An 18471-nucleotide genomic window follows, 5' to 3' on the forward strand; every position below is an offset into this window, starting at 1 on the left:
TATACTTCTTATACAATATTTTTTTTATTTACTATACTTCTAAAAGAGATCTATTTCCTAAATTTGTATTCTTATATACTTCTTATATAATACTTTTTATATACTGCTTCTAAAAGAGACCTACAGTATTTCCTAAATTTTTTATACACTAGCCTACTACGTTTTTGAATACTACTTTTAAAAAAAAAACTATTCCCTAAACTTCTACTTTTCATTTTGTATATACTACTTTTATAATTTTGCATTAGCTTTATGTTTAATGTGACCTACATAAGCACAACACTGAGTCAAATTCCTTAATATGCCAAATTTTTCTGCCAATAAAACAGATTCTAATTTAATTTGTTCCGTGCTGACCAATGGCATTAAAATTGAGGAACCGTCCTCTCAAAATTGTCAATGGAAGCAGTTTCTGTGAAACGCTGTTTCATCATCTGCCAAGGAAAGTCGGGGAATTTGAGTTATGAGGGAATTTTACAAATGGGTCACTTCACAGGAATATACCAATGTATTTTCCAACTCGTTTCACACATTCATTGCTGTAGATCAGTGGTTCTCAACGTGGGGTCCGGGGACCACCAGGGGTCAACCAGGGGTCCTTGAGGGCATTCCAGGGGTCCCCAGCAAATTGATGAATTGTTAAACTTCAGTATTTTGTCATTTTAGAATGACTATTTTGATCATAGTTTCACTGTTATGTCTCTACCTACGGTACAGATAGTCATGGAATTCTGGACAAAATCATATCTGACAATTAAAATATTCTCAGATTTGTGTCCGAGAGACAAAATCTCATCAAATGGGGGTCCGTGGCCCTAATGTGGACTAAATTAAGGGGTCCTTGATATGAAAAAGGTTGAGAACCATTGCTGTAGATGGTGCCTTTCAGACCAAGCGGAGTTGGAAACCAGACTAGAAAAACAACATTAACAAACCAGGAAGGAATAAAACTCTTAAGGTCATGGAAGTTAGTTATGGAAAGTCATGGAAAAAGTCTGCAGGAAAACACAGCATTTTTCAACAAGAGAAGGGAAAAAAAAAACCCTGCCTGGACATTAGCTTGTATGGGGGATAAAGAGCGTTGAGGAAATGCCAAAGAGATGTCACAATGCATGAGAAAAAAAAAAAAAAAATGGCATTTCACCAACCATTTGTTCCAATAGAGAAACAACAAAAAAAAAACTCATCTAGAGCAAATATTTGTCCAATCGGTGCAGACTTAGAGGAATGGGCCCAGTCTAAAGGAACCCCACCCCTCCTCTGCTCACACACACACACAAAAAAAATGTGCCCTTATCCATTTCCACTTCCGGGCCTGACTGGAGGAATGCGGGGACGGTGACAAAAACACAAACAGCGGAGCCGTGCGATGCGGGATTCCTCCGAATTCCTATCGGCTGAACTTTGAAACAATGACACACGACTGGTGCGAGAGCGAGAGCTGAACAGTGAGGGATTAAAACTAGGTGGGGTCTATATATCGGGGAATGATTAAACCTTCGCTGTTCAAAGGCCGTTATGCAGAAACTCAAGACTTCCAAGTTTCAGTCTTTTGTCGTGGAGTTAGACGGATATATGGGGCCGATATCGGTCTTTTATTAAAAATCAGATGTCAGTCAGTTAGTGTCGCCCGCCTCTGATGTGATGGATGTGATTCAGTTTGATTGATTACATATTTATTGTAGAATTGAGCAATACTGCACTGGTTGTCTATGGGAAGAACTTAACCTGAAACCTAATGAGACATTTTGATCAGATTCCACACAAGTATGCATGAATCTTCTTCTTCTTCTTCTTCTTCTTCTTCTTCTTCTTCTTCTTCTTCTTCTTCTTCTTCTTCTTCTTCTTCTTCTTCTTCTAGTTCTTCTTCTTCTTCTTCTTCTCGTGTCCCTTTATCTAAATGCTGTTTCAGAGGCTTTTCCACCATGAGGGGAAAAAACTGACTACAGGTAATTTCTTAGAACTTTTGGGCAGGTCAAGTGAAATTCAGTCAACTTTCAAGACAGTATCGGCCTTCAAAGCCCATATCAGTCAAACCTCACTGTACTAAAAACATCAGCATCTTTTGGCAGCGCAGCGCTTTACCTTCAGACACTTCCAATGAGATCAACAGGCCCTTGCTCATCTTGGCGTGGAGATACAGCGGCTCCTGCGTTAATGACATCAGTGGCACTGTCAGGAATGTGACACCACATCAGAGAAAAATGTCGACCGAGAGCGTCGGGGTCATGAGCGATGTCATCTAGGAAAAGGTGGCTGCAAAACAGGAAGCACACTTGGCATCAGTTTCTGTGTTGGGGGGGGAGGGGGGGGGGTAATGACAATGCATACCACACACACACACACACACACACACCGGACACGCTGTAAAACTCGGATGAGTGTGCAGAAATGAGACAGGATCCTGACATCATTAGAATACGGGTGAAACACGGAGTAGATGGAGGCTTTGATAGCAGCGTCTCATGTGACCCGCACACTTAAAAACTGACTCAAAGTTTCAAATGGACACCCGACATGTTCAAGGTGTCTGCAGGTTTCACAAAGCCAACATTTAAGGCTTTTTAAGGCCTTTTTAATGCTGCCTGGAATTGAATTTAACAGCAATTTAACAACCAAAAAATAAAGAAACAAAGCCTGTTTCTGACTGAATATAGCTAATGAAAGTTCTGGAACTATCAATAGGCAGAATAAGAAAAAGGAAACCAGGGACTTCATCATTTCATTATGATGTCCAACTGTGTTTAGTAAGGCATGATATTGCTCTACGCACCAGCAATCCCTTAAAATAACCTTATATTTACATTAATTCACCCCTTGATTCATGTGAAACCCCCTTAAAACGAATTAAGGGGGTTATTAATGGAGGAGACCCCCTCAAAACCTCCTTAAACACCCCTTCGTTTTTGGCTCCTTACTTTCTAAGGCAGTGATTCTCAACCGTTTTCATATCAAGGACCATTAATTTAGTCCACATTAGAGCCACGGACCCCCATTTAATGAGATTTTGTCTCTCGGACCCAAATCTGGGTATATTTTTTATTGTTCGATATGATTTTGTCCAGAATTCCATCACTATCTGTATTGTAGGTAGAGAGATAACAGAGAAACTATGATCAAAACAGTCATTAATGAAATAATGGTGAAGTTTAACAATTCATTTGCTGGAGACCCCCTGGAACCACCTCAAGGACCCCTGGTGGTCCCCGGACCCCACGTTGAGAACCACTGTTCTAAGGAACTTTTCCATTAATTTCCACTTAATAACCCTGTAAACCTGCACAAAGGCATGAAAAATCCCTTAATTTCTTGTGTCTCCACGAATAAATCCCTTAAAAACCCATGATACTAACCTTACTTTTTTAAAGTTATGTTACTTTTAATGGATAATTAATGTTTATATAATGAGAAACTAAGGACATTTCAGGGATCAAATTAAGGGGTTTGGTTGCTGTATTAACCCTGTCCTGTATTAATCTAAGGGTGGACATGCATGTGGGTCAAACTTAATTAATTAATGAATTAATCAACTGCTGTAATGTAATACAACATAAGGAAATGAAACCAACACTACTGCCGGTCCCATTCACAGCTTTCAGTGAAACTACAGTGTATTTGTCTCATTTTGTTTGCCTTACTTGTTCACTAGATATCACCAAATGTAAAGAATCTGTCAATCCCTCTATCTAATTTTCCATTTTGCATCAAAATGAAACTTAATTACAGAAGTAAATCTGTCATCACAGGGCCTTAACTTTAGACAATCCAAGACACCCTGGTGTTTGATTTCTTTGGAGTTGCCATAGTCACAGACGTTCAGATTCAAGGGCAATGAGCTGGCATTAAAAAAACAAAAAAAATACAGCACAGTTCAAAGCTGATAACCTTATCACCCATCCCTCCAAAAACAATCAGGTCATAAATATTTGGTTGCTATTCCGTTGTAATCTTATTATGCGGTGTATCTCGGGGAGTTTCACTTCGAGGAAGCAGTTGTTGAAAGAGCCCTTGTTATTTTTGGTATGTGGGTCCATAAAAAAAAAAAAAAAAAACTCTCCTGGGATCCTACGCATTTAATTACTTTCATTGCCTCCCTCGGGTCCGACAAGGGTTTTTTTCTTTAGACTGGTGAGAAGTGGATGGATGCAGTCACACAGGACCAAGTGACCCATGTTCTTTCCTTTCTTTTTCCTATATTATTCTTGGTTTCAGACCACTTGCTCAGTGATTTTAAAGCAGTGATATTTCACACTTTCTATGACGTTTGCTTTTTATAATGTATGTCCCTGTATATTGCTGGGAAGTGTGAGTATTGTCTTTGTCATCCATCCTATTTTTCTTTGAGATCTCACCACATGATGTAAGACAAATTGCCCTAATTACATCCACACTCTTAGTCCTATACTCTGTAGGACGGTGGTTCTCAACGTGGGGTCCGGGGACCACCAGGGGTCCTTGAGGGGGTTCCAGGGGGTCCCCAGCAAACTGATGAATTGTTAAACTTCAGCATTATTTCATTTACAAGAAGTTAATACAATTAGAGAATCTAGAAGAAAAGACTTTTTTCACTGTTATCTCTCTACCTACAGTACAGATAGTCATGGGAATCTGGAGAAAATCATATCAAACAATAAAAATATTCTCAGACTTGGGTCTGAGAGACAAAATCTCATCAAATGGGGGTCCGTGTCCCTAATGTGGACTAAATTAGGGGTCCTTGATTTGAAAAAGGTTGAGAATCACTGCTCTAGGATAATAAGCAATAACTATTTTGCATTTCCATGTACAGCATAATCTCCAGTGACAGACAAATATTACTGGAGAGGTTTTCTTTATGTGGATGTGAGGCAGAAAAATGGACAGATACCTTTACCGGGTGACGTCATCCTTTTCAGTAAATCTGCAGTGTGAGCCGGGGGAAAGCATTTGAGTTGCTTTCTTCTGCCACCCAGTGGAGACACGGGACACCTTCAGCGCTGGGAGACAAAGGAAGAGAGGCTGCCTGGACGGGCCCTACCAGCACAGCAGAGGACAGGGACATCGATGAGAAATAACCTAGAATGGGAATTATGAATGGGAACGGGAACTTAAGCAGAAGTGAGTGCTGCCAGGTCAGTAAACTGTCATTTCAGCGTATCCAGCAGGCCCACTCCAGAAACTATTCACTGTGTTTGAGCCACAGGGTGGAGCCCTGTTCATCAACATGGTATCTGTTTGCATTGAATTTGAGCCAAATGTGAGCTTTCTATCTTTTAAACCTACCTGGAATTATGTTTCAGACCAATTCAAAAACCAAAATAAAGAAAAAAAAAAGCCTATTTATGATGGAATATAGGTAATGAAAGATCTGAAACTGCAGAATAAGAAAAAGGACAACAGAAAAATTAACTGTAAAGAGATATATTGTCTAACTAAGGGAGCTAGGGTCTAACGAAAGGAGCTAGGGTCTAACTAAGGGATCTAGGGTCTAACTAAGGGATCTAGGGTCTAAGGGATCTAGGGTCTAACTAAGGGATCTAGGGTATAACTAAGGGATGTAGGGTCTAACTAAGGGATCTAGGGTCTAAGGGATCTAGGGTCTAACTAAGGGATCTAGGGTCTAAGGGATCTAGGGTCTAACTAAGGAATCTAGGGTCTAACTAAGTGATCTAGGGTCTAACTGAGGGATCTAGGGTTTAAGGGATCTAGGGTCTAACTAAGGGATCTAGGGTCTAACTGAGGGATCTAGGGTCTAACTAAGGGACCTAGGGTCTAAGGGATCTAGGGTCTATCTAAGGGTCTAACTATGTTTAGCAATACAGATAGGATGCAGATTGTACTACTAACCCTGTTTTGTATTAGAACAGTGGACATTACATTCATTACGTGGTAAAAAATAAGTAAACTAATAAACTAAATTCAAGATATTTTAATACTTTCAAGGCCATAAATGTAGATCATTTTAAAAGTTTTTCACACGCACCCTAATCAATATAGAGCAAGCAATATGGCTGAGTAAGGGATGTATTAAAAAAAAACACACAGTAACACAGTTTTATTATAAATCTGTAAAAATGAGAAGTTTAATGGCAAACATGAAAATGGCAATTAGAGTGATTGTATCATTTATAAAAGCAACAACACAAAAATACATGTATCTGTTTATGAAAAAAATTGTACCGTAGCTACCATGTATGTGAAACAGGTTTTCCTCGTGATATCAAATCATTTGTCAGTGCACTCCGAACGTCTTGATCAGAAACTTTCTCAAGATATTAGAAAAAGGAGGTGATCCTAACCCTGCTTCTTCAAACGCAAAAAGAGGACAACAACAACAAAACAAAAAATAATAATAATAAAAATAAAATAAAAAAAGAAGTCACAGCCTTTAAGAATGACATTTCAAACCACAATCTTGACAGAAATTGCACTTCAAAATACTGGTCAGGGTGAATAAATATTTGTAGTACCTTTCTATATCAATTTTGGTCATACAGTACATTAACACAGCAATAGTATATTATAGCTGTCAAAGGGGTTAATAGGGAAAAGATGAACTGAATAAAACCTTTATTGTCTATTTTCATTCCAGCTGCTTTTGCTTATAGTACAGAATTGCATAATAGCACATAAATAAATTAACACCAATGACATCAAACAAGAGGGTAAAAAAAGATTTACAAAACATACTGCATATCTAACATAGTGTCTATATATTATTCATGTAATTACATAATAGCGTCATTCAGAAGCGGTGCTGAAGTGCTCTTTCCTTTTGTCCTCAGTCTCCAAACCAGAGTGCCATTGGGTATTTTCTACCTCCAGCCTCTAGTTCTCAGACTGAAGTCTTTTGCACTGTCCCGTAAGGATCTCCCTCCTATCAGAGTTGTGTCTGGGAGGAAGGAGCCTTTTGGCCTTGGGCGGTCTCGGGGTGAACACGCCTCTTTGTAACATGTGCATCCGTCGCCTCCTGGTACAAAGTGCTCGCCTTGGCGTCCGCGGGCGCCGCTCTCGTCTCTTCCCCGGGGCTCGAGCGTCCCGGGCCCGAACCCTCCCCGTCCCCGCGGTCCCGCCGGCCGCTCGGCCCGGTCTCTTTGAGAGTATCCGGCGGGGGCGGCGGCGGCGGCGGGGACCTGCCTACCGGTCGGTCCGGGTCGGCCGGGGGCGGGACCGCGGGGCTGCTCACCAGGCTGTACACGGGGAGGGTGGACCTGGGCTGGATCATGTGAATCCCCCCGATGGGGATCATGAGGCTCGGGGCCCTGGTCGGCTGCTGGGAGTGGAGGGGGAGGTGGCTCAGGACTCTGTGGGCTCCTCGAGGCTGACCGGGATGGGGGGTGAAGTGGGTCGGACCGGCCTCATCCGCACACTAAGATGACATGAGATAAAACGCAGCTTTAATGGTCCCTCTGGGGGAATTAGGTCATTGCACCAGCAAAAGTAATCAGATTCAGCAAATAGAAACAGAATATAAATAGGAACATAGCCAGTGGGGTGGGGTTAAAGAGGCAATAAGCAAGATTTTTACTGTCCCATGCCACAAAATGACCATAACATATCTGCGGGCGGGATTTCAAAACACATATATCAATGTACTAATATCAAAATATATACAATATATAAAAAAATTAGAAAAAATATGAGGATATAAAGAAAAATATGTGAATTTACATCTTATAATAGATGCAAAATGTGCATTGTGTTCACAGTTGCAGGAAGACCATACATATGCCCATGAAGTGTTTGGGCATGTAAAAAACTATTCACCTCATCAAAGCTATTCAATTTACAGATGTAGGTAACATATGTGTGAACACGTGTGAAAAACTATTCTATACACAATGTGCAGACTGGATATGTGCCTTACTGGCTGGCTGGAGGAAGCGGTGGAGGGTTTGCACCGTAACACAGCCACAGGGTGTGAGCGGACATGTTTTTTGTTTTATTAGGGCGAACTGAGATATTCGCCGGCGTTGTTTTTTGTCACCGACATGTGGTTCCAATCTCTGGTGTTTAATGATCGGACCCGGTGCTCGTTTTATCACCGGCCGCCCAGGGAAAACATGCCGTGTCTATTTGGGACCTACCTCTCCCCTGCAATATTTTAAGGCTCCGGGGGCTGCAGGCTCGGTCGGAGCGACAGAAAACAAGAGAGTTGCCTTTCCTTCCTTTTCCAATAAAGGTGTGACTTTAAAATAACCTCATATGTACCAGCCTATCTATATTTGTTCTAAATGTTGACTTACTGGGATTCGACTGCGGCCAACACAAGATTAGCTTTGTGAGCGAAAAGCGGACTTATTTAAAACTCTAGACTAAACCAACAGAGACGGATCAGGTCGCAGGTGAGCGAACGCGGCGGTTTTCGACAAAACCCACAATTTGACCAGCGTTAATTATACACACAACAAAAACACAGAACCGTGACGGATTGGGACCGGAATGCGCGCAAAGGATAATACCCGAGTGGCATTTCGTGGGGGAAAACAAATCAAACAATGGGTAGATGTTTTTGAAGCGAGGGATGAAGTAACTCACCAGCCTCGCCGCGGCAGGTCGGTCCCGTGGGTGGAGACAGGCTCGATACTGAGCCGAGGCGCCCGCCAGGGAGCCCGGGGGCCCCGAGGACCCCGAGGACCCCGAGGACCCCGAGCTGCGGAGCCGGACTCCGGTAGGCGAAAGGCCTCGCGCGGGGGAGATCGGTCTCAGCGGGGAGGCGGAGACATGACAACCGGACGGGGAAAGGGGAGAAGGCGGGGAGCGGCGGCAGGGAGCGGGGGACCCGGGGGACGCCGACGGGCCGCTCGGAGACGAGGAGGCCCCCGAGGGCTCGAGGTGCCGCCGGGCGAAGAGGGCCCTCCTGGCGCTGGCGGAGCCCGCCGCGCACTTCTGGGCGGGGTCCTTGGGGGTGAGCGCGAGGGAGCGGCTGGGTTCGGGCTCCCGGACCTGGCCCCCCGGATGAGCGGGCTTCTCGCGGCGAGAGGAGGAGGAGGGGGCGGTGCGGCGGCCGTCAGCGGGACTGGACTCTTGGTCTCGGTCGTGTTTACCCTCCTCGTCGTCCGCAGCGCCTTCGCTTTCCTCCACATCGGACGACTGGTGGTCTTTTTGTTCATCTGGGTGAACGGAGCAGTCCTCACACACTCCTAGAAGGGGAAAGATCCTCTCTTATACACAATTTTACTGTTTTTTGTTTTTTTTTCACTTTCTCTCCGTCTGTCCCAATCTCCATTACCCCACCACGCACCACCGCTCTAAGCTTAGACCTAGGGACGGGACGATATATGGAAATTCAATATATCGCAATATAAAAATGTGACAATACGTATGGTGGGTCAGAAAAAATGAATCGTGATATTCGCTCCATGTTATTCTGATGTAGTAATCACAAATGAGACACTTGACCATCACAATTTCACAAGCTCTCCATCCAAATTATATTATTTACACTCTGTAATGACGTTTTTAAATTGTTGTTTACATTCTAGCGAGCCAATGCCATCGCTAGAAAGATTTGTGGCTCAGAAATAGGGAATTCTGCTCAGACTTTGTTATGTCTGTGACTGTGATACTTTTATTTATTACATCATATTGTGGTTGTATCGAATCATGAACCCCATATCGCGTATCGTATCGTATCGTGAGATAAGCCTATCGTCCCATCCCTAGTTAGACCAATATATAAGTTCAGTATCAAATATATGGGGCCGATATTGGCCTTTTATTAAAAATCAGATATTGGGCCAGTAAGTTTTGTCCACCGCTGATATGGCAGCGGTTCTTTGCTAACATGAGCTGCTTCAGAGGATCCTGCCAAGAATAAAACTCTGGGGGAAACACTGAATATATGGAATTAAAAAAAAAAAAAATTGGTATAAAAATTTAAAGATATCAAATATTGGCATTAAATATCAGCAATTGGCAACTTAAATCCAAAAATCACTGATATTGGCATTGGCCTTCAAAAACACTATATTGGTCAAACCATACACCGGACACACACACACACACACGCATACAAATACATAAGTAAACAACAAAGCCTGCCTTCATCGGTGTCATCTGGGGAACAACAGGTTTCCTCTCCATGTGCCTTCGACCTCGTGTGCTTGTTGAGGTTTCCTGTAAGACACAAAAACAGAAAGTCGTCCCATCCTCAGTGTGTTACGGTGAACCAACGGCTTTCGACGTGCCAGACGCGGAATTGTCATTAGCCCACCCCTCTACCTTTGGCTTTGAAAGCGAAGTTGCAGTGTTTGCAGACACAAGGCGTGGACTCTCGGTGGAGGCGGGTGTGTTCCGGCAGCCCGCTGGGGTCCTTACGGTGGAGTCCGCAATCCTCGCAGTCGTCCTTCCCTCCGCCTGATCTGTAAAGTGGGAGGGAGAGCGAGAGGTTTTCGGTATCGTCCTCGGAGCGGATGATACCAGAATGATAGCCGCGATCAATATGAGTGTAATTGGACCTGACAGACTGTGCAGTGCAGGCCCCCCCCCCCCCCCCCCCGTAGCACCTGTAAGCCGCTTTTTTTTTTTTTTTTTTTTAGCTTCTTTTATTTATCCAGTGCGAGTACACTATCTGTTTGGCAAACGCCTTTACTACACAGTGAGCTCACACTGTGGCAGCTGGGCCGGGGGGTGGGGGGGGTGGGGGGGCCGGGGTCCGCCCCTCGCCGCACACTGAGGGTCCCTCAGCGAAGGCCCCCCACTTTAGCTTCAACAGAGCAGCTTTCATAAGCCAAAACCAGAGACCCCCCTCGCCGCCTTATAACCCCATCACGGCTCACACTCACCACCCAGTCCAAACAAGGGGGGGGGGGGGGGGAGCCTTGCGATGTGGCCCGAGGTCCGGGGTCTGCCGCGGCCCGGGCCAATAAAAACAGCCCAGAGAGGGAGGGAAACCCAGGCCCAGACCAGCTGCTGCTCCAAATAAGCATGAAAAAACACAAGATAAATGAAAACACATTCCTATGACAAACAATCATTCCGATTATTAATCGGCTGTTTTGTTTGTTTTTTTCTTCTATTTTCACGACAGGCGTCACGGGCTGGATAAACTCGGCGGGTATCATAAACGGTGGCGAAAAACCTTTCATGTGAATGTCGCTTATATGGATACCGGGGGGGGGGGGTGGAGGGGGGGGAAGAAAAACACTTTGCTGTCAGAACAACATATGCAGATACAGTGTACTCCTGGTCAAAAGAAAGCAGCTGCATTCACAGGCTTGAACGCGAGTCAAGATCTGACTCCCCCCCCCCCCCCGGTGCCAACTCCCGATGAAAAAGGGCAGCGTTTCGAACCACCTCGCCTCGCAGCAGCCCCCCTCAAACGGGCCAGAACAGACGGAGACGGCGAGCGCGCGAGGCAGGCGTGAGGATGACTCACTCTTTTTGGGAAGGCTTTGATGAGCGTCAACATGAGTCACAACAGGGATTTGTTCACAGACGCACACTCCCGCACCAAAAACGAAAACACACAGATGGCACCTCTCGGCGCTCTCCCCGACGCCGCGTTGTGCTTTATGTCTGATGGGTATCGAATAAAAGGACAGAGTGCGCCCCGGTTTGACCTTTGCTGCTGGAGTGAGTCTCGCCAAGCTAGCCCCGTGTGGTCGAGTTAAGACCGATAAATCAAAAGCGCTATCTCCGACCCGACTCCGCACCTTACGTCTTATCTTAGCACACTGCGACATCAATCACGGCTATTCTTATGATCTAATCTGGTTTTCCGTCCGCTGACATTTCTCGTGAACGGAACCCACGACTGCCTAATGCGTTAGTAATGTGTTAGTAGGTACACTAGGGTTTGACTGATGTGGGTTTCTGAAGGCCGATACTGATATTTTAGGATTGAAGCTGTCAATGGTGGATATTCCGTATCATTAAATTTGACCATTTTCACGCCAAAATATTCCAAAAAAAAAACTATGTATAGTATTAAGAATTCTGAATTTTATTCTTGGGGGAGTGGAAAAAGCCTCTAAAAACAACATTCAGATGACACTAAAGGGACACTAAACTCTCCATTCGGGACACTCTCCATTCAAACCCATAATAATAATGATAGTAAACAATTTATGCATACTTGTCGAATCCAATCAAAATGTTGCATTAGTATTAATTCATGGAATCCCACAGAAAACCAGTGAAGTATGATCAATTATTCGTAATCAGTCAAATTGCATCATATCCATTGTATCAGAGTTGGACGTTATCAATATTGGCCTGATATACTGATTATAAGTATACTGTCCGAACACTACTCACAGCTTCTATTAGCATATTCTAAGCTATAACACTATCCTTTTAATCCAATCTGATTTTCTACCCACTAGCATTTCTCATGGCAGACCCCTCTAATCAACATCGACATCTACACAAACATAGATTTCCCCACTCATTCCATCAGTCTCGGTGTAAAAGAGAATGAAATGTGCTGCCGCTAGATGTGAATGGCTGCGATGGCTGGTGTAAATGAGTCTCTGCAGGGGTAGAGGAAGCTAGGTAGTTTCCTGGCTTCAACCCCTCAACAGACGGGCTCTGTTGGTGCAGACAGCCAACCCTTGGCCTCTCCCACATGGTGGAAAGACAACAGTTTCCACAACATACCACCGCTCGCAGACGCAAGCCTAGCACACTGTAGGTAATGGGGTACATTCGATTTAACGCTGAGTAAATGCAGCATATAGAGTATGTCTGAACCACAAAACTAATGGAATGAATGAATGTCATATTATGAAGTGTTTTAGTGTCATAATGTCATACTCACCCTCCCTCACAGATCCAAACTTGTGGAGGTTGTTTATATCTGGAGGATGACTGGACCTCCTCCTCCTCCTCCTCCTCCCGCCTTTTTTCCCCCTCCTCCTCCTCCCCCTCCTCCTCCTCCTCTCCTTTATTTGACCTGTCGTCTTTCGCCGACTGCTGTCCCGCCCTTGTTCCCTCACGATCTTTGCGGTGGGACGGGCTGTCGTGGACCTACACTCGAAAGAGACATGGGCAAATTCACCAACTCTGCTCCAACATGCCCAGGGAGACAGAAATTGGGGAATTCTCATTGAACCGTGTGTTCCATAGCATTTCTTCAAGTACATTGCTATTTTTTTTCATCTGCATATCAAATTCATGCTGCTCTGTTGCAGCCCCACTTAGTGATTTAGATTGACAAGACAGGTTTATTTTTTTTTTTTACATAAAAAATGTTGCCTAGTGTAGCTTTAACAACGATGGGTAAATGTCATCAATTTCATATACCATTATATACATTTTCAGGCAACTTATGCAAAGGTCAGTGCTGTAATTACCTCAGTAGAGCATGGTCTTTTGTTGTCCTCTGGCTCCATTGTCTCAGTAGTGCTGACTGACATGGGAGACATGGTGTAGATGGAGGGACTGAGCCTCTGCTTGCAGTGCAGCAGGGATAGAGCTGTCTTGCTGGAGAGGCCAGGAGGGTTGGGGTCATAGCCACTGGTGGACCAGGATGAATACACAGAGGGCTTCTGCTCATCCAGAGTAGAGGGGTTTGGCTTAATGTAGTTCAGGTAGCACCAACTATTACAGGTGCTGGACAGCAGACTGGGGAAAGAAGGTCCAGTATGTCTGATGGGAGAACAGACACTGGGTAGACACGACTGATTCTCCCGTTTGTCTTCCTCGTTGGATGTGTCCACCGATGCCTTGTCCACACACCTCTCCTCCCTCTCCTCTTCTTCCTTCACTCGTTTCTGCTGCTGTTGTGACTCGGGGCTGAGCTCTATACTGTTCGAGGGGGAGAGCATCCGCTTGTTGCCCCCTGAGCCCGACGACCTCAGGCCATCCTCAGACCACCCCTGAAGGTCTGGACTTGTGTCCCTGTGGCTTCTGTATTCAGATGTTGTGATAATTGTATTGTGTGAAACCGCAACCACAGGCTCCTGAGACCTAGGTGGGGTTGTTTGAGACAATGTGGTGTATATGGCACAGGCTGGGGTGAGGGTGTCTGTCTGGAGATGCACGGCTACTGCTGCAGATGTGGGGGGCCTCAGTAGCTCTGGGCTGGAAGTGATATTAGGGAGAGAGTGTTGAATATGAGAGGGAGTCACTCGAACCCCAGAATATTCATCATGTCGTTGTGAGGGGATCTCTAGCTTCAGCCCTGTGGACATGGGGAGGTAGTGAGCCCTGGCTGCCCCTGATGGGCCCTGTGTAGGATAGGGCTGAGAGAGGTGGAGAGAGATGCCCGGGGGCTGCCCTGTAAGGATGTGTGAGGCCTCTTCTTTTAAAGGGTCAACACTTGGACCGTGAGACAGAGGGAGTTCTGTACTGCCTGTTAGCTGAATATTTTGACTGAGTTTCCACTGAGAAAAGATCTCTTTGCATGGGGATCGTGTTGGATTACATAACACGGTGTCACCTGATAAAGGAGAACTAGGGGACCTGGTGCAGTGCACAGCACTTGGGCTTACTTGGGATGATGTGCCAGTCCTGACAGGGTCAGGACTAGGGCTGGGTTTGGTAGACTTCTCCTCCTCCTCCTCCTCTGGATCTCTGACAGCACTGTGTCTCATAAGGAGACATTTTCTCCTCTCTCTCCAGCCAACTGCAGAACGCTCAGGGGACAGACAGCTGTAATCGAAGGATTTGCTGCGGGTCTCTGCCATTAAGATACCCTGCTGTGGGTCATGAGGGGCCTGCTCAGAGGCTGAACGCCTCATCTCTCTGTGCTGATGCACCCCAGGGACAGTCAGCATGTGAGGAGCTCTTGATCTCCTCAATGGTGTTGTTGACGTTGCCATCTCCATGTCTAGTCTATTTGATTCTTCAAAGGATGTGGAACGACTAGATGCATAAGATGCACTACTGTCCTGACTGGGGCTGCGGGGCAGGGATATAGAGTCAAAACTGGACTCCCCTGAGGACTGGGCTGCCTCAGCTAGGCGTAAACGCTTTTTCTTAGGAGGCAGCTTTTCAATTGGTAGCTGGGCCAGAGAGGGGCTTCTCTGTGGCCACTGAAATTCATCAAGTTTCTCTGACGGTTTTGATGTGGAAATTGGCTCTGTCAAGGACTCTGTATTCATGTTTGAATCCTCTGTCACCAGTATTTCTGGAACCTGCACATTGTGCTGGCGGACCAGCTTTCGGGGTGTTGGTTTTGTTGACTGCTGTTGGGGTTGTTTCTGAGGCATTGACTGATATTCCTCATGAGGCGGAGAGTTTTTTGCTGCCTCTGTGCCTTGGTTCTCAGTGCACAACGTCTCCTGTTTTTCAAATGAACTAGTATGTTGAATAACTGAACAGGTTTGCAATGTAGGTCGTCTGGGGCCCTCATAAGCTACACTGCTTTCTTCTCTACACTGTCCTGATGAGAAGGCAGGAGAGGGTGAAGAAGATGCAACAGGAGAGGAGGGGTCATCAAATTCAAAACTCTCCTCTTTCCTTCTCTTGCGCATTGCTGAAGCTCCTGGTCTGACTGGATGGCTAATTAGTTGAGGGCGCTCCATTTGGCTAATTGCTACCTCGCTTGCATTTACGGGATGATGTGATAAACATAGGCTTTGCTTGTGTGTTTTATAACCTTCCCAATCTTTGCATCCAGTGCCACAGGCCTCACACTCATATGGCTGTGGTTGACTTTGTTTGTGGTCAGGCACGGTGGTTATGCTGTCGTGGTAAAATGAGTGAGAACTCTGATGTTCCTCCTTTGGAAGTTCGGCACCAAGTGGAATTTCAATAGCTGGCTGGCGTCTTAGCATCCCATAGCGACGGGATGCCTGCATTTCAGAAGGCTGTCGCTCATCAAATGATTGACTTAGGCGGAATTTACTCGGGTTGCCACTGGAGGCATCAAATGAACTAGCAGCAGATGGCATGGAGTGACTTCTCAACAGAGGGGCAGTGGACGTTTGGCCAGCCAGCGGTTCCACGTTCAGAGACTGGTGATGAAATTTCTCACATGGAACCCCCATGGTGATGGAGCCACTGTTTTTATAGCCTAAATCCCCAGCTTTGGGACTGTGGATAACAGGTTCTTTCATAGAGGAACCCTTTTGAGACTCTGTACTACTCTTTCTAGAGAGGGAGAATCTCCTTGGTTTCACACTGTCAATCTTACTGGTGTCCACCACTGCCTCGTTGATGGTGATGAGCTTGGTGATATGGTCAATGACCTGCTTCTTGGGCACTGTGAATGGGATGCTTTTCTCCTCCTGACCTGAGGGCTGCTGGTTATGTTGACGAGACATCCTCTGCAGTTGTCCAAGACGTCCATATTTGCCGAGGATGATCTCTGCATAGCTTTTGGCACTTGCATTGGGTGGGCTGTCCTGTGACTGCTCAGTGCTTTCAGAGCGAGAGAAATAGCCAGACTCTGTACTGCCTCTACTCCCTAGAATTAATGATGAGGACTTTTCATCAGATGAGTCTAGGGGACCATGTTTGCCTCTACTTAGACGCATGGCCAGTCTCTTTTTTACTGCATAGGAGTCATCCATCCCTCCAGAGCGCTCTTTGGGCCTGTCTGTGTCATGGCTCTTAAGGGAGGCTACACTGCCTTGTCTTTCCATATTGGAAGATGCTGATGATAGCTGTCTGGTTTCATCCTCTGACTCTGTGACTTGCTCCTCTAAAGATCTCGGCTCCCCAAACGCCAGACCAGCCTTCACCCTGTGGGTATGTGATTTGCGGTGTTTGTACAGGTTACTCTTGGTCTTAAAAGAGAAGCCGCATGGGGCACAGGGATAGGGCCGTTCTCCAGTGTGGGAGCGAATATGTTTCTGAAGGACACTGGGCTTTGCACATGCACGGCCACAGTAAGTGCAGACATATTTGCCAGGCCTCTGGGGCTTACGCTCCCGCTTCTGTTTTGGGGTGCCCTCCTGGGTTTCCTGTTTAGACTGGGTGGGACCAGCTGCTGAGGAAGCTGGGCCTCCCGGTGATAAACAGGGAACCCTGGTTGTTTTTGTCGTTGTTGTTGCATCAGCATGTTTACCTTCCAGCGCTGCATCTGAGTCAATGCTCTGTCGCTGGTGCCTGAGACGTTTGCGTTCAGGATGCTGTCTTCGGGACTGTTTGGGTTGCTGTAAGGTGTCATGGGGCTTCTGGGAGCCAGTTTGCTGTTGCTGACGGTGCTGGGAGGGAGACTTGGGCTGAGGGCCTCGTTCAGGAGACTCTGGTTGAGAATGTTCTTGACCTCCGGACTGCTCCCCAGTCGTCAGGCGACTATGCAAGGCCTCCATAAAATGGAAGGACAGCCTCAGGTAGACACGTGGGATGCGTCTGCCTGTGCCAGGCTACAGAGTTCAAGCCAATTCATTAACTGAGTAATGGGTTTAATGTGGGTAAATTGTATCTAATTATATCCACTTTGGATGACTGTCTGGGTTTATAGTTTTCACTTGTGTTATTATAAGTTTATTGCTTGACAGCAGAATGACACCATCAAATAAAGATTGGAGGCATCAAAGAAGGCAATTGTGATATGTCATGCGCTGTGGAGGAAGTCCTCTCCCATCCTGACCCAAAGCATCCCATCATGTAGCGCTCAGCCAGTCCTGCTGCCACACACTTTGATGTTCAGTTGAATACCTGATTCTTCTATCTTCTCAACATGAGGATCTGTGAAGACAAACAGACTAATGAGATTATATAATACATACAATTGAACAAAGAGGCACAGATAACCCTTAAGCCCTGTGCTTGCCAGATATGGATATTTACATTTCATGAGTTATATATGGTATGTGTCATAACACTTTCACTTGGCTGTTGAATATTTTAAAATCAGAATGTTTTACGTAATATTTTTTGTATAGAAATCAGTAAAAAAAAATGATGATTCTGGTAACATTCCCTAAGACAGAGTATTTTGTATCCAACAATTGTGACAGGAACATTCCAATTAAAGGCATAGTTTTGAATTGTCGGGGTCTTCAGTGACTCCTAATCAACCCTCTCATTTCAAAGCCGTGAACCACAATATCTTTCTGTGGGACTGCGCCCACATACAAGTGAAGCAGATTTTTCATCTTCAATGCCCAACTTATGTGTCTTTGTTGCAGCCAGGACAGTCATCAGCTTTTTTCAGCCAAGTCAAGCTTTCCTGCTGCTAGACTGAGCAAAAAAATTAGGCTAGATGATTTTGTAGTCTGCAGATGGAAACACCAGAGCCTCCTGATTTAGGAGGGCGTTATATCATTCAGCGGTGAAAAATGAACTGTGTGTGTGTGGTGTTTCAGTAAACGAATAAGCATCTCTATTCAATCCATATTCCTCTTCGCTTACATTATTGCCTATTGTCACAAAAGCCCCTCTTTCTAATGATGTGACATTAGTGAAATTCCTTGGCTTGAGGTTCTTAGGCTTCCTTTGCATAATTAATTACACTAGGATTAACTAAGGCACTGTGGCAAAATGTGACGTGTGAACCTGGCAGAGCGCCTCAACATGTGCTAATTAATACTGGGAATATTTGACATGTTGTGTCATCTGATATCAGTACATGCTTCTCTCAACATGATGTAT

General features: G+C 45.3%; 1 protein-coding gene across 1 annotated transcript; it reads right to left on the reverse strand.

Annotated features, from left to right (window-relative positions):
• Positions 1–6859: 6859 nt before the first annotated feature.
• On the reverse strand, positions 6860–17186 carry hivep3a (HIVEP zinc finger 3a). The gene is made up of 7 exons (XM_071535136.1): positions 13278–17186; positions 12743–12951; positions 10204–10343; positions 10024–10098; positions 8518–9122; positions 8067–8147; positions 6860–7348 (listed from the first exon to the last, which is right to left on the reverse strand). The coding sequence occupies exons 1-7, from the start codon at positions 17184–17186 to the stop codon at positions 6860–6862; spliced, it is 5508 nt and encodes a 1835-aa protein (XP_071391237.1).
• Between the last annotated feature and the right edge of the window lie 1285 nt (positions 17187–18471).

Source organism: Centroberyx affinis, unplaced genomic scaffold (assembly GCF_046629955.1).
Source record: "Centroberyx affinis isolate AG114_WGS23_722 - 3 ecotype Tasmania unplaced genomic scaffold, CSIRO-AGI_Caff_v1 ptg002668l_1, whole genome shotgun sequence".
NCBI lineage: Eukaryota > Metazoa > Chordata > Actinopteri > Beryciformes > Berycidae > Centroberyx > Centroberyx affinis.